This window comes from Borostomias antarcticus (assembly GCF_949987555.1).
Source record: "Borostomias antarcticus genome assembly, chromosome: 1".
Taxonomy (NCBI): Eukaryota; Metazoa; Chordata; class Actinopteri; order Stomiiformes; family Stomiidae; genus Borostomias; species Borostomias antarcticus.
Genome location: NC_140234.1, coordinates 55,894,935 through 55,920,762, shown reverse-complemented (window position 1 = coordinate 55,920,762; position 25,828 = coordinate 55,894,935). Strand labels below are relative to the sequence as shown.

Here is a 25,828-nt window from a genome sequence, read left to right as displayed (position 1 = left end):
GTTCACTTGCGCTCTGAGCAGATCAGTCTGAGCGTAACCGAGCAACCCGTTAAGTTGCATTCTACGCCCTGAGCCAAGCTGAGCCGCTCTGTTACTCAACGCACCCCCCCGTCACCACGGTCTGAGCGGAAACAACATGTCGCCCTGCGCCCTGGTCGGGTTACAGACGGGCAAGATGACCCCTGGAGCCCCGGAGGGGGGGGCGGGGGGTAACCCAGGAGATGGCTGGACAACTGATCACTGGGGTAACTAGGACACCATGGTCATTTAAGACTAATGAGAACCTCATCAATACTGGATTGGTTCACATCCCAAAACAGGGAAGGAGACGGCCACACTGATGTCGAGGTCCATCTCTGAGTGAGTGTTGTCGCCTATTTTTTGGGATATGAACCATTAAAAAAAAAAAATCCCCAAGACCAGAGAAGCCTCCCATAGCTGTCCATTCCCAGTATAGCCTGTCCATAGCTGTCCATTCCCAGTATAGCCTGTCCATAGCTGTCCATTCCCAGTATAGCCTGTCCACTAGCTGTCCATTCCCAGTATAGCCTGTCCAGTAGCTGTCCATTCCCAGTATAGCCTGTCCATAGCTGTCCATTCCCAGTATAACCTGTCCACTAGCTGTCCATTCCCAGTATAGCCTGTCCATAGCTGTCCATTCCCAGTATAGCCTGTCCAGTAGCTGTCCATTCCCAGTATAGCCTCCCATAGCTGTCCATTCCCAGTATAGCCTCCCATAGCTGTCCATTCCCAGTATAACCAATCCACTAGCTGTCCATTCCCAGTATAACCTGTCCACTAGCTGTCCATTCCCAGTATAGCCTGTCCATAGCTGTCCATTCCCAGTATAGCCTGTCCATAGCTGTCCATTCCCAGTATAACCTGTCCACTAGCTGTCCATTCGCAGTATAGCCTGTCCATAGCTGTCCATTCCCAGTATAGCCTGTCCATAGCTGTCCATTCCCAGTATAGCCTGTCCACTAGCTGTCCATTCCAAGTATAGCCTGTCCATAGCTGTCCATTCCCAGTATAGCCTGTCCATAGCTGTGACACGTCTCCTCTCAAACGATACTGGTGCTAATCTCTCTGCCTTCTTCAGAGAAACAATTAAACAGCTTCATAGCGGTTTAAACCACTTCCTATGATGTCACAGGAAGTGAAGGCCCTCTCACCCCATTGGCCCTCTCCAGGAGGATGTTGAAGGTGTCGTGGACATCCTGATAGGCCCCCAGCTCCGTCTGACACAGAGAGACCAGGTAGTCCTTCACGTGGTCGTAGATACCGCCATCCAGGACCTGGGGAGACCAGCAGAGGCGCTCCAGTTATATTATATTATATCATCCATCCATCCATCCATCCATCCCTCCATCCATCCCTCCATCCATCTTTCTTGATGATATGATGGATGGATGGATGGATGGGAGATTAGACAGACGAGAGAGAGAGAGAGACAGAGACAGAGACAGAGACAGACAGACAGAGACAGACAGAGAGCGAGACAGACAGACAGACAGACAGACAGACAGACAGACAGACAGACAGACAGACAGACAGACAGACAGACAGACAGACAGACAGACAGACAGACATGCTCTGCTTGGCTCCTCACCTTGATGCAGTCCAGCAGGTCGGTGTCATAGTACCTCTGCTGGTGAGCGTTAGCCGCTGCTAGGGTCAGCAGGTAGTCGTTCCTGGCGTGGGTGGCTCTGGTGTTACACTCACTCCTCTTGGCTTTCAGCTGGACACACACACACGCACACACAAGTTGATGTTTTAGTTTGATAGGTGTTCATCTACGTAAAACATACAGTTCAATTTTGTTTGATAGTTCTAGACTGACAAAATCTGCATTGTGTCTCCCATGAAAGCAATCATGGAATAGTTAAAAACGACGGAGTAAGCTGGTTTTCAGCCACGCCCTCCTCACCTTGACGCTCGCTCTCTGGAGACTGGAACGAGACTGGAACAGGCTCAGTTTGGACCTGGACAGGAGGACAGGAGGAGTGTTAAGTAGCTGAGCACTCAGTGAGCGTTCAGTGATCAGAATTCACTTAACGGGTTGCTCAGTTACGCTCAGACTGATCTGCTCAGAGCACAAGTGAGCAGTTTAGAACTATGATCTGTTTGAGCCAAACACCACATCATCATCATCATCACCTCAGCAAAAAAAAAACAAGGGGCGCGTTTTGGCTTGGGCATCGTTGGGGGACGCTGCTCGCTAATCACACATGATTGACAACCGGTGAAAAGTTCTCGTCTCCTAGCAACTCAGCGCTCGGTTAGAGCAGACCGTTAAGTGGTTTTAAAAACCGCTCAGCGCTCAAAGTGAGCATTCGCTCACTGAGCGCTCACAGAAAGGGAAGTTGGAGAACATCTTGCTTCCGTACTTTGACGTATTTCCACCTGAAACGGGCTGCATGGGCGGGACATACGCTTAGATGAATTTCATTGGATCGTTATCGAGCGGGCGGGATATTCAACACTTGAGGCTGCAGAGTAGTTGACGTTTTGATTGACAGGGTGGATGTCGTGAGATTATTGGCCTAAAATCTAAGGTACCTGTTGTCGTCATTGCACGTGACCTACCGTTTTCCAGGAAGTAAGAAATTATATACTTTGATATAAGATTACAACAAAAGTAGAATTTTGTATTTTTTTTGGCATACATCGTTAATAGGTGAACACTATGACCAATTATGTGAACCAAAATGGGACAGAATGCTTTTTTCCTTTCTGTGTGACTTTAACGCACCCAGTGTCTTTGGGACAGAATGCTTTTTTCCTTTCTGTGTGACTTTAACGCACTCAGTGTCTTAGGGGCTGTGTCACATAGCGCCTTTTTCTGGCATGAAAACGCCGCAGGGCGCTGTGGAGAGCTTCGACCCGACGCCCTGCTGCGTGTGGAGTCTTCAAAACAACACGCTGCGTGTGGAGTAGCATTCTGTTTCTATGACAATAAACATCTTAACAGCATCATCGACCGAGTCAAGCCCTATCTAATATCTGATTGGTCGCCTGAAAGGAACGGCAGTGACGAGACCAGCGCCTTTTCTGAAAAGTTGAGATGTTTTCAACTGAGCGCTCGGAGCGGCCGCTCAAAAACAGCCGGAGCGCTCGGGTAAAGACACTAGGTGCTGCGCTTTCCACTCTCTCCTCATTGGAAAACAATTTGAAAAAAGCGCAGACGCTCAGAAAAAGGTGCTATGTGGACACAGCTCCCTATGTCTGCTTCAGTACACGATGTCTCTGATTGAGTTACGTAAGTGCAGTAAGGTGGGTGTACTCATCTGCAGACACGTCTACAGACATTCGAACGCCCCGACGCAATGCATTTATATGCTGCACATGTAGCTGCAGCGTTCTGATGGTCTGAAGACGCGTCTAGATCAGATCGGGGGATAAGAGACCTCGGAGTTTACCTCTCTGTGCATGATCTCACTCGCCTGGAACGAGGTTCCCAAATATGCAACCCCCACCCACACGACACTCCGGGCAGAGTCGAGCGATATTTAATAGTATTTATATTTCGACTCAGGTCTGGTCTAGACAGATGATGATGATGATTAGACATTGAAGCAGCTCCAGAGGGTGGAGGTGTGTGTAGCTAACCTAGGAGGTGTGTGTAGCTAACCTAGGAGGTGTGTGTAGCTAACCTAGGAGGTGTATGTTGCTAGCCTAGGAGGTATGTAGCTAGCCTAGGAGGTATGTAGCTAGCCTAGGAGGTGTGTAGCTAGGCTAGGAGCTGTGTAGCTAGCCTAGCAGGTGTGCTAGCCTAGGAGGCGTGTAGCTAGCCTAGGAGCTGTGTAGCTAGCCTAGGAGGTATGTAGCTAGCCTAGGAGGCGTATAGCTAGCCTAGGAGGTGTGTGTAGCTAGCCTAGGAGGTGCGTGTAGCTAACCTAGGAGGTGCGTGTAGCTAGCCTAGGAGGTGCGTGTAGCTAGCCTAGGAGGTGCGTGTAGCTAGCCTAGGAGGTGTGTAGCTAGCCTAGCAGGTGTGCTAGCCTAGGAGGTGTGTAGCTAGGCTAGGAGGTGTGTAGCTAGGCTATGAGGCGTGTAGCTAGCCTAGCAGGTGTGTAGCTAGGCTAGGAGGTGCGTGTAGCTAGCCTAGGAGGTGCGTGTAGCTAGCCTAGGAGGTGCGAGTAGCTAGCCTAGGAGGTGCGAGTAGCTAGCCTAGGAGGTGCGTGTAGCTAGCCTAGGAGGTGCGTGTAGCTAGCCTAGGAGATGTGTAGCTATAGCCTAGGAGGTGTGTAGCTAGCCGAGGTGCGTGTAGCTAGCCTAGGAGGTGCTTGTAGCTAGCCTAGGAGGTGCGTTTAGCTAGCCTAGGAGGTGCGTGTAACTAGCCGAGGAGGTGCGTGTAGTTAGCCTAGGAGGTGCGTGTAGCTAGCCTAGGAGGTGTATGTAGCTAGCCTAGGTGGTGTGTGTAGCTAGCCTAGGAGGTGTGTAGCTAGCCTAGGAGGTGCATGTAGCTAGCCTAGGAGATGTGTAGCTAGCCTAGGAGGTGCGTGTAGCTAGCCTAGGAGGTGCGTGTAGCTAGCCTAGGAGGTGCGTAGCTAGCCTAGCAGGTGTGTAGCTAGCCTAGGAGGTGCGTGTAGCTAGCCTAAGAGGTGCGTGTAGCTAGCCTAGGAGGTGTGTGTAGCTAGCCTAGGAGGTGCGTGTAGCTAGCCTAGGAGGCATGTAGCTAGCCTAGGAGGCGTGTAGCTAGGCTAGGAGGTGTGTAGCTAGCCTAGGAGGTGTGTAGCTAGCCTAGGAGGTGCGTGTAGCTAGCCTAGGAGGTGCGTGTAGCTAGGCTAGGAGGTGTGTAGCTAGCCTAGGAGGTGCGTGTAGCTAGCCTAGGAGGTGCGTGTAGCTAGCCTAGGAGGTGCGTGTAGCTAGGCTAGGAGGTGTGTAGCTAGCCTAGGAGGTGCGTAGCTAGCCTAGCAGGTGTGTAGCTAGGCTAGGAGGTGCGTGTAGCTAGCCTAGCAGGTGTGTAGCTAGCCTAGGAGGTGCGTGTAGCTAGCCTAGCTCCGTACTTGGCATCCAGTTCGGCCTTCTCTCTGACGGCCTGGGCCATGGCCTCACTCTCCTGGTACTTCTTCCTGGTCTTGGTCAGGTCCTTCACTGACTCCTGCAGCTCCGCCTGCACCACCACCAGCTGATCAATACACTGAGGACAAGATGGAGGGAGATAGAGAGAGAGAGAGAGAGGAGAGGGAGACAGGGAGAGGAGAGAGAGGAGAGGAGAGGTAAACAGGGGGAGAGAAGAAGGGAGGGTGAGGAGAGAGAGAGAGAGAGAGAGAGAAAGATAGAGAGAGAGAGAGGACAGGGGGAGAGAGAGAGAGAGAGAGAGAGAGAGACAGGGAGAGGAGAGGAGAGGGAAACAGAGGGAGAGAGAAGGAGGAAGGGTGAAGAGAGAGACGGAGAGAGAGAGGGAAACAGAGGGAGAGAGAGGAGAGGAGAGGGAGACAGGGAGAGGAGAGAGAGGAGACAGGGAGAGGAGGGAGAGAGAGGAGAGGGAAACAGAGGGAGAGAGAAGGAGGAGGGTGAGGAGAGAGACAGAGAGAGAGACAGACAGACAGACAGAGACAGACAGACATCAGTCAAATACAGTAATTTGATTGTGGCCTGTTAAAACACAGACAATCATCTGCTGACCGCTGAACCCTGTCATCTAGTTGCAGGTCCATCGTGGTGTTCTTGTTAGGTTAGGGGAACAGGGGAACCATTGTTGGCGCTGGGTCTGTGGAACGTGGAACACGGACAGACGTAACTAGAGAACATCTCTGGTCAGAGGCCGGGCAGCCAGGGCCCCGAGGCTGACTATCTGATATGGAAAAAAACACCGCTAGACACATCCTGGTATTCACAGCCTACTGTAGCACGTCACAGAGGGAGGTGTGTACTGGGCGTGTGTGTGTGTGGGGGCAAAAGGGATCAAACGTTATCGTCTTTCCGCCTGCTACAGACAAGCGAACGACTGTAATGTTAACGGTGTAGCCGGCTGGCGATGATTGGCCACAAATAGCGAAAAATGACATTTTCTGCTACAATGTTTTGGTTAGTGTGGACTTTATTCCAGCGGAACTAAGATGAAACTTAGGTCTCAGTGGTGCAACCAAACATCGACACAGCTTTAGCATCAAACTAACGAGTTTGAACGTAGTGTTTTATGTGGACTTTATTAATAAGTTAATAAGTGAGGATGTGTGTTAATAAGTGAGGATGTGTGTTTAGTGAGGATGTGTGTTAATAAGTGAGGATGTGTGTTAATAAGTGTAAATGAAGCCTGAGAGCTCTGGGAAAGCAAAGAAACGATCCCTCCCTTCCTTCCTTCCTTCCTTCCTTCCTTCCTTCCTTCCTTCCTTCCTTCCTCTGATCTAACATCATCTGCTGGGTCAGGGCAAGTGCTCATCTACACAGCTGATACCAAGCCAGGTTATTATCAGATCAGCGATTCTTAAGGGAAGTGAAACAGGAAGAAGACATCGTCAGAGTTTGAAGTGAATCAAAAGCGGTGGTTCTGACCCGCGTACCTTTCTGAGCTGCTGCTCCTTCTGCAGGCGGGTGGTCTTGGCCGGGTCGGCCACGTGGGTCTTGTAGTTCTCACAGGCGCTGAGTCGAGACTGGGTCAGCTGGACCGTGCCCTCCAGGAAGCCCCTCCACACAGAATACATGTTCCTAACACACACACACACACACACACACACACGTTACTCTATGTTGATACGACCTTCAACAAATAGGTCACATCATTAACATTTTAGACATAGTTGGAGGCTAGATTATTTTGGACAAAAATCCCAACGATGTTCAGTGATTTGGGTGGGTGGGGGCGGGGTGGGGTGGGGGGGGGCTTATACTGTAGAACACTAAGTCGCGTTGCACCTCGCCCCCCCCCCCCCCCCCCCCGCCCCCACCCACCCACTGTTGCTGTTAGAAATGTATTTCATGTCTTTTGCATTTTTTATTGTCTGTTTTTATACTGTGTTGCCAGGGTGCCAAAGACAAGTTTCCATTACACGTAAATTTAATGGACAATAAAGTTTTTCTTATCTTACTTATCCTTAAAATAAACCCCATGTTGTTTCCCAGCGATGACGTATCTTACCTGTGATCGGGCGGATCCTCTGATAGGCTCTCAGGCCATTCCCTCTTCAGATACTGATTGGCCAGCTTGTGTAGAGCCTAGAGGTGGAACCAGAAGAGAGAGAGGAGGAGTTTAAAGTCCTGTTCCCAGATATGTCACTTGTAAGATGGCTATCCCATGACCTTGACCGGTAGAGCAATCGAAATCGCGATTATGACCTCCGCGATTAACTAATGGCAAAAGGCCGCAATTAATGTGATTAATAATTTTGCTTTGAATTGAGGCTGAACGACTACACGGACGAATCACAGGCGCTTATGCTCTCTGACCAATCACATGCGTTCCCACTGAGTGCGCTGTGCGTAGCAATTTCACTAAGAAGACAGATAGCAGTAGGTCAAGACGTCACAAGAGTACCTGCAGCCATGAGTAGTGGAAAAAATGAGCGAAAACGAGGTCAGTGAGTTAGTAGCAAGAAAGGGATCAACGTCTGTGATTTGGGAACATTTTGGTTATTATATATTAATATTATATATTAAATATTAATCACAATTATTAATCGCAATTACCATTTTGAAGCAAATAATCGCAATTATTATCTTTTGTCATAATGGTGCAGCCCTAGAGCAGAGGTCAGCGTAGCAGTCGGTCTAGAGGAGGCCAGGGCTGAGGCCTGCCGATCGTTCCAGAGGGATGTTCAAGCAGGCAGAACTCATGCGGTATTTTCACGAGTATTCCCCATTCGCTACCCTCTCTCACATTCACGGGTTCTTTAAAGACAGTTGTGTAACCCGAGTTGAATTGGTTAAACTCACTCGGCATAAACACCATCCACCCACGCGCGCTGTACGGTGTCGCTAGCTGGCTAAAGTGGTGTGTACGTAAGGTTAACAACAAGTCAGACCACAGCCTAACCATGCTCCCTGGAAAATGTTATTCTACTTTAGATCCAACGACCCTTCTTTCTTTTCTGTTCCTGACACTACAACTATTTTTGTGAGGAAATGTAGCCCCCCCCCCACCCACCCCCACCCGTTTCTATCTGTATTGAGTGTATTATGTTGCCTTGACATGCATTTCCATTTCACTTCATGTTGGTAATGGCTGACACTGTTCATTTGTGTTTTTGTTTTGTTTTGTTTATGAAAACGTGAAATGTGTGGTGTGGAGTTGAGCACGTTTTCAATGGCAAATGGCTATAATATATGGTTCAGTGTGTGAGACTCAATAAAGATATTTGGGTAACAACAAGTCAGACGACCCAAGACCGACCCCAGTGGGCAAGACAGGGTGATACCGATCGAAACTGACCAGCAACACAGTGACACCTGTGTCAGTTGGTATCTCCGCTATGCCAGAACGGTAACCGCTGGCTACAGTAGCCACCATATGAATGGGTCTGTCTGGACAGTACGTGTAGCTACAGTAGCACAGTACTACTGTACGAGGATCTGGAGTCTTGTGGAGGCGCTGGCTGAGTTAGACACTTTTTTTTGGGAGGAAAACATTAAAAATAAACACTAATAATAATTCTGCCCCCTGGTTGCCGACTGAGGTCAGACTGAGTAGCTGAAATAGCAGCGCTGAGCAAACAGAGAGAGCCACGACTGGACAGACGCTTTCAGACCTGCGCTTTTTCTAGTTTGGCCTCAGGTATGTGAGGTAGACGGGCTGCAAGAGTCAAGAGATTAGAGATTTCTTTGTTGTTAGGTCCTTCATACAGCGATGAGGTTGTTACGTATACAGTAAAGGAGTAACATTCTTGGGTTCTGGCTCCTCAGTCTTCCAGCAACGACAGAATAATTACACAAGATAATAATACTACTACTACCACTACTACAACCACTACTACTACTACTATTACTATTAGTACTACTACAAGTGAAAGTATGGTGTGTGTTAGTGTGTGCACAGTCTGAGTGTGTCGTGTCACAATAGATTCAAAGCTACATCCAAGAGATGAATGAAGAGACCAGCAGAGAGCAGCTAGCGAAGGCTAACGGCTAGCGAAGGCTAACGGCTAGTGAATGCTAACGGCTAGCGAAGGGTAACGGCTAGCGAAGGCTAACAGCAGCGGCAGCTGAGATAAGACCCAGAACGTCACATTGACGTTGTGTCAGCGCTGCCCTGCCCGGGGTGAGGGGTCGTGGGGCTGAAGGACCGGCGTGGGCCCGGCACCTGAGTTCAGCTGGTGTTGCACGGTCAGTCTCATCTCTCTCTCTCTCCCTCTCCCTCTCCCTCTCTCTGCATTCAGACATGGCTCTCTCTGTCTGGACAGACTCGGTCTCGGCCCCTGAACCTGCTAGTCTCTCTGCGCTCGGTGCCAGAGACACAAATCTTCCACAGACCCGGGCATTGTGGGAGGCAAGAGAGAGGAGAGAGAGAGAGAGAGAGAGAGAGTAGCCAGCGGAGCTAGCCAGGCGGACATGTCTGAATAGCGGGTCAAGAATGGGAGGATGGAGAGAGGAGGAGGGACACAGTGGGCTCATTTTATCTCTCACCGTCGCCCTCAGAATATCAATCAGAACCTGGCACTGGTGAGGTCCAGGTGTAGGAGAGAGAGAGAGAGAGAGGGGGGGGAGAGAGGGAGGAGAGATGGAGGAAGAGAAGTGTCTCAGAGCCTCTCTCCTCTCTCTCTCTCTCTGACCCGCGTCGATTCAACCGCCAGCGACCGTCTCTCACACAGAGGACGCCATTCAACCTGGAGCACCGGCGCCATCACAGAGACACCTGCTGCTCTCACCACAGACCGCCAATCCACCCGCCACGCTCCCAGACCAGTAATAACAACACATTTATTACAACATAACTCATTTATAACCACCAAAACTCACTTATAACTACCAAAACTCAATGAGAAAATAGCTACAATTCTCATCAGTTCAAAAATCGAATACGCCAATCAATTAGGCATGTTGTTTTGGCTATCTGACGCCGGAAGCTATCCTAACAGTTCAGAGGAGAGTGAAATGTCACCCATCCGATCCGTGTGATTGGTAGAGCCCAGAAGAGGGATGTTGACCGCTGAGGGGGGGGGGGCATCAGGGGTCAGACAGACGGAGCTGTGTGGCTCGGCTCGTAGCTGCTCTGCCGTGCTGCTGTGCCTAGGGATGTAGCGATAACCGGTATAATGATAAACCACGGTAAATTTCCATTACATTTATCGTGATAAAATAATCACTAAAATCGTGTTGATTTCCGCGCCTTGAAAAACTTAACTTGTAAATACTTTCAAGCATCAACCAAAGCTAGCAACAGTCTCAAAGACGCATTATTTTAATGTTTATGCAAAAAAAAAAAAGTGCATAGTGCTGCTAATTTTATTTGTGGTTTTCAATATAAAACTTGGTGAAATTATTTCAGCGTGTGTATCGGTAGTTTTAGAAAATTTTCGGCACATTTTACAACACCGCGATAATACTGATAACCGTGATAATTTTGGTCACTATGATCATGTGATATTTTCACAGCGTTCCATCTCTAGGTCAGACAGACGGAGCCGTGCTCGTAGCTTCTCTGCCGTGTCACGGCGGTAACTCTACCCGAGCACGTCGGCCGCGTGGCGGAGTTCCCCGGGGGTCAGCGGGCCGGAAGAGTGACAGCGCCAGAGTTATCGGCCGGGGGGGGGAGGGGTTTATGGCGGCGGCGGCGTGATAAGGTGTGCTCTGGCAGCGCTGTGGCGCGGAGTACACACGGGTCAACAGGTGCAGAGGCGGGGCCAGGGGAAATACCGAAATACGCACAGAGACCTGCGATGTGCAGGGTACACACACGCACACACACACACACACACACACGCACACACACACACACACACACGGGCAAACACAGACACACAAGAATGTGTGCACAGACATCACTCACACCAACACACACACACACACATTTCACTCACTCACACACACACACACACATTTCCCTCACACAAACACCCCAGGATGTCAACAGCCAGGCTGCAGAGTGACCCTTGACCTCTGTGGGATGCCATCACATGGCAGTGAGGTCCAGTCAGACAGAGAGAGACCACGATCAGAGAAGCTCTCATCACTTCTCTGGATTATAGTGGAATATAATCTCCTAATCTTCTCCTCTATTGGCTCAGAGGGGTAAACTGCTTCCCTCTGTAGGGGGAGGACCAGTATGTCCACCCCCACCCTCTCTCTCTGTAAAGTGCATTGTGTTGCCTTTGTGTATGAAATGCGCCGTATAAATAAAGTTTGATTAGATTTGATAATCCTATCAATCTATGCCAAGACACAGGTGTTCCCATCTCTGAGGGGACATGCAGAGAATAGACATACAGAGAATAGACACACACACACACACACACACACACACTCACACACACTCACAGTGACAGTGTTGCACACAGGAGGCTTAAAGTCGCACTGAAACGGACGTTTGAGATCATCTAACTTCCGTAGTTTGACGTATTTCTGACGCAAACAAGCTATGAGGGTGGGACATATGTTTAGAGGAATTTGATTGGAACATTGACAAGTGGACGGGTTTTAAGAACTTTAGACAGATTCGATAGAAGGATAGCGTTGATTGACGGGTGGATGTCGTGAGATTATTGGCCTAAAATCTAAGGTACCTGTTGTCGTCATTGCACGTGACCTACCGTTTTCCAGGAAGTAAGAAATTATATACTTTGCTATAAGATTACAACAAAAGTAGAATTTTGTAATTTCTTTGGCATACATCATTGAATAGGTGAACACTATGACCAATTATGTGAACCAAAATGGGACAGAATACTTTTTTCATTTCAGTGCGACTTTAAATACGAGCCTGTAGCCTGTATAGATGATGTGAGGCCAGTGTTAAGAAACCCAACCATCGTACAAAAATTCACAGAATTTCGCAACTCATAACAAGCAAAGCATTGAACATATTAGTAAATTATTGCATGCGACTTTAACAATAGTTCCAAAGGAAATCTAACTATTGCACAAACATAACATGCACCAACACCCACGCAAACACATGTTACAGGTTACGCGCATGCACGCGCACACACACACACACACACACACACGCACGCACACACGCAGGAACAAGCACACAAGTGCACGCACGCACACACACCCACACACAGAGGAACACGCACCCACACACAAGAGGAACACGCACACAAGCGCGCACGCACACACACACAAACACACAGAGGAACATGCACACAAGCACGCACGCACAGACACAGACACAGACACACACACACACACACACACACACACACACACACACACACACACACACACACACACAGGAGTGTCAGGTTTGGTTACTCCAGAGCCAGGCCCCTCTTTCTCATCAGTGGGGGACATTCCTCACGGGGACGCAAAGCCGTAACAGACCGGCGGACGACCGACGCGCTCTTCCTCCGCAGGAAGCCCCGCCCCCGGACGCCACCGTGAGAAGAACGCGAGCCGTTGCCCGAAACACCGCGACATCCGCTAGTCTGGACGGACCGATGAGCGATCTGACCACAGCCTCCACCCACACAGTACCCAGATTAGAGGCTGGACCTCAGCCGCCACACCAGGTCCAGATTAGAGGCTGCTCTGGTGTCTTTGTGGAGCATTGTTGCAATAGTCGTTCTATTTTCGGTGACTCAAATGAAAAGGCAGAGCTTGAAATTATATCCATATGCAGCCATGGGAGGGAGAGAGAGAGAGAGAGGGAGAGAGAGGGAGGGAGAGAGAGGGGGAGGGAGAGAGAGAGGGAGAGAGGGAGAGAGGGAAAGGGAGAGGGAGAGAGAGAGAGGGAGCGAGAGAGAGGGGGAGAGAGAGAGAGAGAGAGAGAGAGGGAGAGAGAGAGAGAAAGAAAGAGAGAGAGGGGGGGAGAGAGAGAGAGAGAGAGAGACTGGACACACCTGGGCATAGTCTCTCTCCACAGCTGCCTTCTTCTGGCTGAAGGTTCTAGAACAAAACAAGCAGAGCATAAGAGATGTTAGTGCATCATATAGAGCATGTTAGTACATCATATAGAACTTGTTAGTACATTACATAGAACATGTTAGTACATCATATAACAGACATGTTAGTACTGTACATCACACATAGAACATGTTAATACATAGAACATGTTAGTACATCAAATAGTACATCACAAATCACACAACGGCTCAGATGGCAATCAATCAACCAACCAATAAATCAATCAACCAATAAATCAACCAATTAATCAATCAATAAATCAATCAATCAATAAATCATTTCTTGTCTTGTCCCGTAAGGGAAATTTACTGTACAAACAAGGACACTAAATATACTGCATTATCCAACATGAAATTAAGATCCATTTCAGATGTGTGGCTGAATTAAACCCATGCCATTTAGAAGATACTGCATAATACAGCCCATGCTTCATATGTAAGATATGTATGGTGTAAGAGCGCATGTTGCAGGCTAGGATTGAGAGGCTGGTGTTGTAGGTTCATCGGTGACCTCACTCTCCTGCTGTAGTGAGTCTATTCTCAGTTGTGAGAGAGATCCTTGTATTACGGCACAACTTGTTCTCGCACATGTAAACAGTCACAGCCGCTGCGTCATCTGGACTCAAGTCCATCTACTAACAACTCGTTTTTTTCTCCCTCCGCTGGAAACAAAAATAATCGGAATTCTTTCTCAGCTATTTGGGTTTTGTGGGAGTGTTGTTTTCAAGGTGTTGAATTGCAGGTGGAGGGAGGGAGGTAATGAACGCTGGTACACTTCCTGGTGCCGTATATCACTCTGACCAGGTGTATATATATGTGTGTAGTGGTATATATAGTGTATACATGCAGAGGAGGCATCTGGTCAGGGTTAGAGGCTGACCTTCCTCTCTGAGACGCAGCCTGACTCAACAGATCTGACTTCCTCTTCCTCCTCTCCTGCTCTTCCCCTTCTCTCTGCATTCCCATGAATCCTCCCTCCCTCTCTCTTTCCCTCCCTCCCTCTCTCTCTTCTCCTGCTCTTCCCCTTCTCTCTGCATTCCCATGAACCCTCCCTCTCTCTCTTTCCCTCCCTCCCTCCCTTCCTCTCTCTCTCTCTTCCTCTTTCCCTCCCTCCCTCTCTCCCTCCCTCCCTCTCCCTCCCTCCCTCCCTCTCTCTCTCTTTCCCTCCCTCCCTCTCTTTCCCTCCCTCCCTCCCTCCCTCCCTCCCTCTTCCTCTTTCTCTCTCCCTCCCTCCCTCTCTCTTTCCTTCCCTTCCTCACTCTCTCTTCCTCTCTCTCCCCCTCTCTCTCTCTCCCTCTCTCTCTCTTCCTCCTCTCCTGCTCTTCCCCTTCTCTCTGCATTCCCATGCCTCCCTCCCTCTTTCTCTCCCCCACCCTCTCTCTCTTTCCCTCCCTCTCTCTCTCCCCCTCCCTCCCTCTCTTTATCCCCCTTTCCCTCCCTCCCTCCCTCCCTCTCCCTCCACCTCTCTCTCCCCCTCTCTCCCTCTCTCTCCCTCCCTCTCTCTCTTCCTCTCTCTCCCTCCCTCTCTCCCCCTCCCTCTTCTCTCTATCTTCCTCTCTCCCTCCCTCTCTCTTCCTCTCCCCCTCCCTCTTCTCTCTCCCTCCCTCTCTCCCTCTCTCTCCCTCCCTCTCTCTCTCTTCCTCTTTCTCTCTCTCCCTCCCTCCCTCCCTCCCTCCTCATCCGTGTTGCTAGCTCACTCTTCTTTCCCATAATCCTCTTGGTTTTTAATCAGCCAGAAGCTTGTTCTCTCTTGTTGATTCTTCCCTTTGTTTTCCCTCCTCTTTCCTCTCCAGCAAACCGCTGAGTGCAGCTCCAACATCTGGACACTATCCATACTTCATCTGGACACTATCCATACTTCATCTGGACACTATCCATACTTTATCTGGACACTATCCATACTTCATCTGGACACTATCTAAACTTCATCTGGACACTATCCATACTTCATCTGGACACTATCCATACTTCATCTGGACACTATCCATACTTCATCTGGACACTATCCATACTTCTCCCTGCCAGCTGTTAGGAGTGGGATGAGCTCCTCTCTCTTCCTCTTCTTTCCTTCCTCCCTCCCTCCCTCCCTCCTTACCTCTCCCTCCCTCCCGCCCTCCCTCTCTCTCCCCCGCCCTACCTCTCTCCCTCCCTCCCTCCCTCCCTCCCTCCCTCCCTCCCTCCCTCCCTCCCTCTCTCTCCCCCTCCCTACCTACCTCTCGCTCTCTCTCCCTCCCTCCCTCCCTGTCTCTCCCTCTCCCTCCCTCTCTCTCTCCTTCTCTCCCTCTCAGTCCGTCATTCAGTCAGAGACAGAGAGAAGACCAGTAATAGATCTTCTCAACCCAGGACTACAATCGCCCAGCTCTCTGGTGTGTGAGAGCGCAGGCTTAACTACTGAGTCAGAGTGAGTGAATCAGGCTTAACTACTGAGTCAGAGTTTGTGAATCAGGCTTAACTACTGACGTCCGAGTGTGTGAATCAGGCTTAACTACTGACGTCAGAGTGTGTGAATCAGGCTTAACTACTGACTCAGAGTGTGTGAATCAGACTTAACTACTGAGTCAGAGTGAGTGAATCAGACTTAACTACTGACGTCAGAGTGTGTGAATCAGACTTAACTACTGACGTCAGAGTGTGTGAATCAGACTTAACTACTGACGTCAGAGTGTGTGAATCAGACTTAACTACTAACGTCAGTGTGTGAATCAGACTTAACTACTGACGTCAGTGTGTGAATCAGGCTTAACTACTGACGTCAGAGTGTGTGAATCAGGCTTAACTACTGACGTCAGAGTGTGTGAATCAGGCTTAACTACTGAGTCAGAGTGTGTGAATCAGGCTTAAGGCGAGACACCCCAGGTGAATAGGCTAAAAAAATGATTTAATAGGTATCACCATGATAATTACCCAGTTGATTACTTATGATAAGACAATGTTTTTTTGTATTACAAGTTTTATGAAATGTTATGTTTAAATATGCAAATTAGGCATTATCTTATCAAATATGCGCTAATTTGCATAACTTTCCAGAACAGAAATCTGAAGTTTGGATAAAGCCAGATTAAAAATTATCATTTCATTTTGTTGACATATTAGAGTCGAAGGCTTTTACAGAGGAGATTTTTGATATCTCTTTTTATCACTCCATAAAGCAGAAAATAGTTCAACAGCCATAAGAAAATCTATTTTCGCCATGTTTTTAGTAATAAAATGTTATATAATTCAGGCTTTGAATGACATATGAACAAACCCCTCTGTAAAAGCCTTCAGAACATAGATGGGAGTACAACTGGAAAGTTTGGTGTATGTAAGTGCTACTGAAGTGGAGATTTCGATCTCAGAGTATGAGTAAAAACTCATTTAGAGAAAACAGGCTTTTAAAATATGATTCCATACATTTTGTTGGAAAGCACTATTTACAGACACAATATCTAATCAAATCATTAGAAACAACAATATTGAACATCTAAAACATAACAACTGATGACAATAACAGCATTTATGAACTGAATAGAACCAGTCTCTCTCTCACACACACACGCACACACACACACTGCCACCAGTAGAACTGCCAACCTAGTTTGTTGTTTGTCTACCTCTATAACACAGCCTAGTTGACCATGCCTGTCTACAGCCTAGTTTTCCATGCCTGCTCCATATGTAGGCCCCTCATCCATTTCCTGCTGATGCCTTTTCAGTTTCTTAGCTGTGCTCATGCTCTTGCGCCTACGTTTCACACTGACCGTGATGGCCTCAGCTATTGCTGACCTGCTCCCTGGTTCTGTGCAGTGACTCCAGCCCTCTCTCAATTTCTGCCACTGAAATGAAATGTATAGTGATTCTCTTCATCTGACCAAGCCTTATTGATGCAATTCAAAAAAGACAACAATATACTGATATAGGATAAGTATATACAGTACATAGCCTACCCTCTCCCTTCTCTCTCTAAGGTGCATTGTGTTGCCATTATGTACATTATGTATGAAATGTGCTATATAAATCAAGTTTGATTTGAGAGACACAGAGACAGACAGACAGAGAGAGAGAGAGAGGTCTATCTAACCCTGTTTCCATAGACTACCCGTCACTCTCGTCATGTCATATTTGTCTCATACATTTTAAAATGAAGTGTATCACTAACTCCTCATATGGTCGTGTTTCATTGATATAAAGTAAAACTGACCACAATACACAAAATACTGAATGAAATATTATTCACTATATTATTCTGTGGGTCATTACTTCATCCACATTATAGCCTACAACACGCAACAGTGGAGCCTTGCCGTAATATAGACAAATAGCCTACACTGCGGGAAAGCCAAATGTTACAGCGAGAGAGAGAGAGAGCTAGAACTTTTTTTACTTTTCCACTATTAGGGGTATGATTAGTATGCACACACCCCTTCCCTTCCATCTATAAAGTGCATTGTGTTGCCATTACAGTAGGCTATGTATGAAATGTGCTATACAAATCCTTGAGAGAGAGAGAAAGTGAGACATCTATCTCAGTCCTGTTTCCATAGCCTACCTGTCACTTTCTTGTCATGCCTCTGGTAGGTTTTAAGATGAAGCCTGGGAATCCCCAACACCTTAGTGATCTTGTTGAGAGCTGCATATGCCAATCCTAACTCGTGTGCTAAGAGCACCATCCGCACATTGACATCAAATGCGACATCGTTCCTGGTTGCGTCTTCAAGGCGCGGAGATGTATACACATTTTTTCGGTAGCAATCTCTTTCACGCAAACTGCACTCTAGAAGCAAACTGCAACAGAACCCACGATTCTGTGGATCAATGTTTATTTTAAGCCCTGTCCCTGCACAATTGGGACAAATCAACCCGGCGATCAGTTCATTCAAACGCGCGACATGAATGAGCCACTGCTGTGCGGCGCATTGGTCTCTCTCCTGTTGTCCGGCTGACAGCTTGCGCATCGATGCACTTTGTGAAGTAATTTCAACGTCTGTTTCATTCGATTGCTTTCCCTTCTCTTCCATTCCCTTTTTCCGATTAAACCTTGCAAGTGACAACTGTTGTCGTCTTTTCTGTGAGCGTTTTACACTAATTGGCGTCGGCATCTTGAGATTTTTAAAGGTCCCGCTGGAAGCTATCAGGAAGTGTCAAGCACGTCACGTGACGAATCCGAACCAATCACGTTCTCAGAAATCAACAACAGCCAATGAGATTTCACGTTTAGCATCAAACCCGCCTTTGTATTTCCACGATTGGTTGCTGATACAAATGAAACTATCAGGTTTGGTTGCGATAACATCAAGCTTGAGAGAGAGATCTATCTATCGATATATCACAACAGGGGATCCAAAAGACGGCCGCGCTCTGGTTCGTTGCGAAAAAATGCTAACTTTTGGTGATTTTAGGAAGAATCTACAGACGCAAACAGACTAAATGAAGTAAAATAAACATCTAAATGCGTATTTTTGATGTTTTATTTCCACTAGTCTGAAAGAAGACATGTTATGGAAGCAAAATAGCACAAAATCTCAAATTTGACCAGGGCAATGAAAAACGATGTTTTCACCTGCCGTGTCTCGCCTTAACTACTGAGTCAGAGTGTGTGAATCAGGCTTAACTACTGAGTCAGTCTGTGAATCAGACTTAACTACTGACGTCAGAGTGTGTGAATCAGACTTAACTACTGACGTCAGAGTGTGTGAATCAGACTTAACTACTGACGTCAGAGTGTGTGAATCAGGCTTAACTACTGACGTCAGTGTGTGTGAATCAGGCTTAACTACTGACGTCAGAGTGTGTGAATCAGACTTAACTACTGACGTCAGAGTGTGTGAATCAGACTTAACTACTGACGTCAGAGTGTGTGAATCAGACTTAACTACTGAGTCAGAGTGAGTGAATCAGACTTAACTACTGACGTCAGAGTGTGTGAATCAGACTTAACTACTGACGTCAGAGTGTGTGAATCAGACTCAACTACTGACGTAGGTGGAAGTATAACGACACAGGTTCCCTTGGGTTCCATGGTAGAACCGTCTCTCCACGGAAGCGGTTGGATCTCACGGTGGATCTTCTACCAAGAACCTGCTCAGGCTCATAGCTTTCCTTCCACAGAAAATCACTAGTCTGACATGACTGGATGAAAATCACTAGTCTGACATGACTGGATGAAAATCACTAGTCTGACATGACTGGATGAAAAGCATTCATCTGAAATGTCTTCAAAGGGGAGGAAGGGGGCGACGGATGTATTTCACAGGAGTCCGAGTCATCAGTACTTCTACCAACCAGATCTGGGTCAAAATTACATCGATCAGCATTTGAAAACGATGAGGCAAATTTTGATGCTCTTCACAGTTAGCACTCATGGGACTGGTTCATTAGTTCACACGGGGTAAGAAAAATCAAGTAGACCCCCCCCCCCCCCCTCCAAGAGTTTGAGGACAGTGCTTGACCCCGGTCAGCGAGCGACCCCTCACCTCAGGTCCTCCAGGAGCTCACACTCGGTCTGGTGCTTGACGTGCAGCCGGCTGGTCTGTTCCGCATGGCTGTGCTTCAGCTCCTGGGAGACCTTGACCTGAGGGGAGAGACCAACACCATCATGCTTTGTCTTCACATGGCAGGGCCAGACGCCGGTACGGCTCGGCGCGTATCAGCCTATCAGAGTACCTGCTTCTCTTCACCGCTACGCCACACCTGAACATTGAGAGTGAACGGCTCGGAATGTGGGACCTTGGGAAGTTTTTTTCCACAAAAAATATGTCAAAGTCAACATTCGATTAAAGCCTGCGAACAAGGCATATGGGAGATAGTTTAATCAAGTGAACCGGGATGTAGGCCTACACTGACATCTACTAGATATAGACCTACACTGAGAGATACTAGATATAGACCTACACTGAGAGATACTAGATATAGGCCTACACAGAGATACTAGATATAGACCTACACTGAGAGATACTAGATATAGACCTACACTGAGAGATACTAGATATAGACCTACACTGAGAGATACTAGATATAGACCTACACTGAGAGATACTAGATATAGACCTACACTGAGAGATACTAGATATAGACCTACACTGAGCTACTAGATATAGGCCTACACTGACAGATACTAGATATAGACCTACACTGAGAGCTACTAGATATAGGCCTACACAGAGATACTAGATATAGGCCTACACTGAGAGATACTAGATATAGACCTACACTGAGCTACTAGATATAGACCTACACTGAGAGATACTAGATATAGGCCTACACTGAGAGATACTAGATATAGACCTACACTGAGAGATACTAGATATAGACCTACACTGAGAGATACAAGATATAGACCTACACTGAGCTACTAGATATAGGCCTACACTGAGAGATACTAGATATAGACCTACACTGAGCTACTAGATATAGACCTACACTGAGAGATACTAGATATAGACCTACACTGAGAGATACTAGATATAGACCTACACTGAGAGATACTAGATATAGGCCTACACTGAGAGATACTAGATATAGACCTACACTGAGAGATACTAGATATAGACCTACACTGAGCTACTAGATATAGACCTACACTGAGAGATACTAGATATAGACCTACACTGAGCTACTAGATATAGACCTACACTGAGATATACTAGATATAGACCTACACTGAGCTACTAGATATAGACCTACACTGAGAGATAATAGATATAGACCTACACTGAGAGATACTAGATATAGACCTACACTGAGAGATACTAGATATAGACCTACACTGAGCTACTAGATATAGGCCTACACTGAGCTACTAGATATAGACCTACACTGAGATACTAGATATAGACCTACACTGAGAGCTACTAGATATAGACCTACACTGAGAGATACTAGATATAGACCTACACTGAGAGATACTGGATATAGACCTACACTGAGCTACTAGATATAGGCCTACACTGAGAGATACTAGATATAGACCTACACTGAGAGATACTAGATATAGACCTACACTGAGAGATACTAGATATAGACCTACACTGAGCTACTAGATATAGACCTACACTGAGCTACTAGATATAGACCTACACTGAGAGATACTAGATATAGACCTACACAGAGATACTAGATATAGACCTACACTGAGCTACTAGATATAGGCCTACACTGAGCTACTAGATATAGACCTACACTGAGCTACTAGATATAGACCTACACTGAGAGATACTAGATATAGACCTACACTGAGAGATACTAGATATAGACCTACACTGAGAGATACTAGATATAGGCCTACACTGAGAGATACTAGATATAGGCCTACACTGAGCTACTAGATATAGACCTACACTGAGCTACTAGATATAGACCTACACTGAGCTACTAGATATAGACCTACACTGAGAGATACTAGATATAGACCTACACTGAGCTACTAGATATAGACCTACACTGAGAGATACTAGATATAGACCTACACTGAGCTACTAGATATAGACCTACACTGAGAGATACTAGATATAGACCTACACTGAGAGATACTAGATATAGACCTACACTGAGCTACTAGATATAGACCTACACTGAGAGATACTAGATATAGACCTACACTGAGAGATACTAGATATAGACCTACACTGAGAGATACTAGATATAGACCTAAACTGAGCTACTAGATATAGACCTACACTGAGAGATACTAGATATAGACCTACACTGAGAGATACTAGATATAGACCTACACTGAGAGATACTAGATATAGACCTACACTGAGCTACTAGATATAGACCTACACTGAGAGATACTAGATATAGACCTACACTGAGAGATACTAGATATAGACCTACACTGAGCTACTAGATATAGACCTACACTGAGAGATACTAGATATAGACCTACACTGAGCTACTAGATATAGACCTACACTGACAGATACTAGATATAGACCTACACTGACAGATACTAGATATAGACCTACACTGAGAGATACTAGATAAAGACCTACACTGAGAGATACTAGATATAGGCCTACACTGAGAGATACTAGATATAGACCTACACTGACAGCTACTAGATATAGACCTACACTGAGAGATACTAGATATAGACCTACACTGAGAGATACTAGATATAGACCTACACTGAGAGATACTAGATATAGACCTACACTGAGAGATACTAGATATAGACCTACACTGAGAGATACTAGATATAGGCCTACACTGAGAGATACTAGATATAGACCTACACTGAGAGATACTAGATATAGGCCTACACTGAGCTCTGTTTAGGCCTACTGGTGTGAATCCAAGACCAGAGCCATGACAGTGGACTGCTAGCTGGTCCGTAGCCAGATCGTCTCAGATAAACAGTTTCTCCACGTCCTTCTGAGGGAGCAGAGTGCAACTCGGGAGTAATTGGCCGTGGGGTTGGGTAATGAACGCCAGTGACCCAGGCTCACAGCGGCTAATTAGTAGTGTGGTGGTCGATGGGGAAGCTATTAGCGACCGGTCGCGTCTCTCTGGCCTCTCCTGAACCGCGGCGTCTGATTGGATACGTCAAACTAAAAAAACGGACCCAACGTGTGCATAAGGAGAGTATTAACTATGCTGTGAATTCTGTCCTGAAATCTGAAACAACAGTCCCTAGTGATGTCAAACATCTGCAACTTCCTGTTTTTTAGAGGACATTAAAGGAAATGAAGAACTCAGAACTCAACCCGCAGGAGAAAGAGTCACAGAAAAGAGCATCTTGGAGATCAGATCGACTCGGAGCATCAGTGGACTTACTGACATTTCAATTACTGTGGCTCAATTATTGTTGACCAATACTGCGGTTTCATTTGTTGCGCTTATGATAAATTAGCACAAATTTAAAAACAACATTTGTAGCCTATAGTTTATAGAAAACAAAATCTGACAAAAAAAATAATCCGTCTTTAACGTTAGATTTCCATAACCTACACATTATGCAACTAATGGAATAGGCTACTTGAATCTAGCCTAGAGCCAAACGTGAGGACAGAAATGATTGCCTTCTGTGATGTTGTGCAATGTTTTTGAAATATGATACCATTTGAACATTTGTTTCTTCCTTTCGTATTATAGGCCCGAAATTAAAACTTCTAGAACTCTCCTCTGGAAGAAATAGTTTCTGTCTGTTTAAACTGCTGTTTGATGGAGAGCCACGTATAGACTTTTAGCACAAGAAACCACATAACAATCCGTTCTCCCTTTTCCCCCAAAATTGAGCCCTTCTCGGGACATTTCTGCAAAGAATGCTCATCACATTTATTCCCGATTGAACAGGCGGCGAAAATAAACGGGACTACGAACAAAAAATTGCAATTTAACTTATTCTATCGAAAAAAAGAACGTAAATTAAGTTACATCTGGAAGTTGCTCTACAACAAAGCGTGCATCTTCAAGAATTAAATATGCAACATTCGTCGAAACATTTGCAGAAAAGTAACAACGGGACAACTCACCTTTCTTGGTGGAGGTTGCATTTTTATTTTTTTGTCATTAAAAAATCCTTGAAACTATTTGAAGTTAATCCGCAAATATTCGCACCAAATGTTTGAGATACAAGATAATTACAGAACAAGAAGCACGCACGGGTGAATTGAGTCTGTTTCAAGCGGCCATGTCGACCCAGCTCAGCACACCGACCGAGGTCCCAGCTCAGATACTACTGGCCTCAGGGAACACAAATCCAACTGTGCGATTCAGCTGGGTTTCCGGTGGAGGAGAGACGGGAATGGCGACCCACAGAGGAAGTGGGTGGGATTTTTCCATAGGAGTCGAATGGTCGGAAGCCTGTTGAGAGCTAGAGAATCGTTCTCCGTGGCGGTTCGCCCCCTAGTGGACAAACCCTTCCTATAAATGTGGCTGGATTATTTGGGGATTAGATGAAGAATCATTCCTGGCCCCTAGTACCTACACATCTGTTTGATTATGTGTGTGTAGCACTCAGCCAACCTATTTTTGGGGCGACCGCTTTCCACCTCAAGATGCTGAATGAAATCATTGTCTTTCTGGAGTAGGATTTGACCAGCTGGAAATTGATAACATATCAGAATATTTATCTACCCATGATGCAATATCATTGCCAAACCAGACATTTATTATCATAGATTGTACTGCTCTATATATTGCAACACATACCGTAGGCTATTGTAAGATTCAAGATTTATTATACAATACCAAAAATAGTCATTATGAAAGTATAGTATGTAAAGTCACGTACAGGTAGGTGCATTGTTTGCATGTTAGTGTGTTTGTGTGTACAGTCTGAGTGTGTGTGTGTACAGTCTGAGTGTGTGTGTGTGTGTACACAGTCTGAGTGTGTGTGTGTGTGTGTGTACAGTCTGAGTGTGTGTGTGTGTGTGTGTACAGTCTGAGTGTGTGTGTGTGTGTACAGTCTGAGTGTGTGTGTGTCACAGTCAGGCAGGCAGCAGGCCGTTAGAGTCCATTGTTCAAGAGTCTGGTTGCCTGGTGGAAGAAGCTTCCCCGGAGCCTGTGGGTCTGGGTCTTGAGGCTGCGATACCGTTCACCAGATGGCAGCAACTGCAACAGGACATGGTTGGATGGGGTCTTTGACAGCACTCTGACTGTTGTACACCACCTGACGTCGGCCTGGTAGGACTCGTCTCGGCTTGTCTGTATGTGAACTGGTCCAGGGGGCGTGGTAACATGCTACAGATTAGATAGTAATACAATCCCAAGGATTATGTGTATGTCTGTGAAAGATCCTTCAAGTGATTTTTTTCCCCCCAGTCGTTGGGCTGCTTTGCTGAAAACAATAATCTACCTGATTAACTAACTAACTAACTAACTAACTTATTGCAATAACTTAAAATAAAACTACCTGAAGACAATAATTAAACTACTTGTGTATCAGTTGAGACAACTTTTCTGAACGCTGATGAAGAGTCAACAAAAAAATCGACCAAGGGAATGCTTGACTTTTTGGGAAAATTTTTAATAGTTATTGAATGTTCTACATCGTACAGTAAATATAATACAATTACAAAGTTGCCATATGTCTGTCACCAGGCTCACTAAATGATCCTCATTAACAACATAAAAACTAAAACAAATGTACACTTCAATATACACAAGTCTGACATGGGTCACTGCCTTAGTAGGATCCCAACCTAACGTCACATAAATGTTCCAACAACGTTGCTGCAACATCGTGACAGAACCTTGCAAGAACGTCAGGCCATCGGTCGGGAGGTCTTTAATCTCAAGGTGCTGACTATAAACTCAGTCTGGAAAATATTAATTTTTTATCTTTTCTTTTTGGAAGACGTAGAGTTTATTTCTCTTTCTAAATTACTGTTCAAATCAAAAGTTTTACGAGACTGAATTTCATGACCAAAATAAACTGAAACGGTAAGTGATCAATACTCAACGCTGGTCACCCTAACCCTGTTTGGATGAGGCCGCCTCCCGTCTTTAATGGGCAGGGTCAGGTTTAGTGTGACAGGTCTCAGTGTTCAGGTGTTGTTATGAAAAGGCCAGTGAATGAGGACCTGAACACCAGCCCGGCGCAACCAACGCTCCACTCATCCCCTAACCCCCTCATCCACTAACTCATCCCTTAATCCCCCCCCTTCCCCTAACCCCCCAACCGTAACTCATCCCCAAACCCCAACTCATCCCCTAACCCTAACCCCCCTAACCCATCCCCAAGTCATCCCCTAACCCTAACTCATCCCCTAACTCTAACTCAACCCCTAACTCTAACTCAACCCCTACTCATCCCTAACTCATCGACTAACCACCTCATCCCATAACCCCAACTCCTCCTCCAACCCTAACTAATCCCCTAACCCCCTCATCCCCTAAACCTA

At 46.5% G+C, this 25,828-nt stretch overlaps 1 protein-coding gene across 1 annotated transcript in view; it reads right to left on the bottom strand.

Moving 5' to 3' along the window:
* The window catches only part of LOC311314841 (F-BAR and double SH3 domains protein 2-like), a 42,897-nt gene extending 19,282 nt beyond the window's left edge, over positions 1 to 23,615 (bottom strand). Inside the window, exons 1-9 of the mRNA XM_084445351.1 lie at positions 23,456 to 23,615; positions 19,454 to 19,551; positions 12,939 to 12,984; positions 7,082 to 7,158; positions 6,507 to 6,651; positions 5,007 to 5,140; positions 1,928 to 1,982; positions 1,610 to 1,738; positions 1,173 to 1,295 (exon numbers count right to left, since the gene is read on the bottom strand). Coding sequence (XP_084301477.1) covers positions 1,173 to 1,295; positions 1,610 to 1,738; positions 1,928 to 1,982; positions 5,007 to 5,140; positions 6,507 to 6,651; positions 7,082 to 7,158; positions 12,939 to 12,984; positions 19,454 to 19,551; positions 23,456 to 23,476 — 828 coding nt within the window. The 5' untranslated portion in view covers positions 23,477 to 23,615. The remainder of the gene's footprint in view (positions 1 to 1,172; positions 1,296 to 1,609; positions 1,739 to 1,927; positions 1,983 to 5,006; positions 5,141 to 6,506; positions 6,652 to 7,081; positions 7,159 to 12,938; positions 12,985 to 19,453; positions 19,552 to 23,455) is intronic.
* Between the last annotated feature and the right edge of the window lie 2,213 nt (positions 23,616 to 25,828).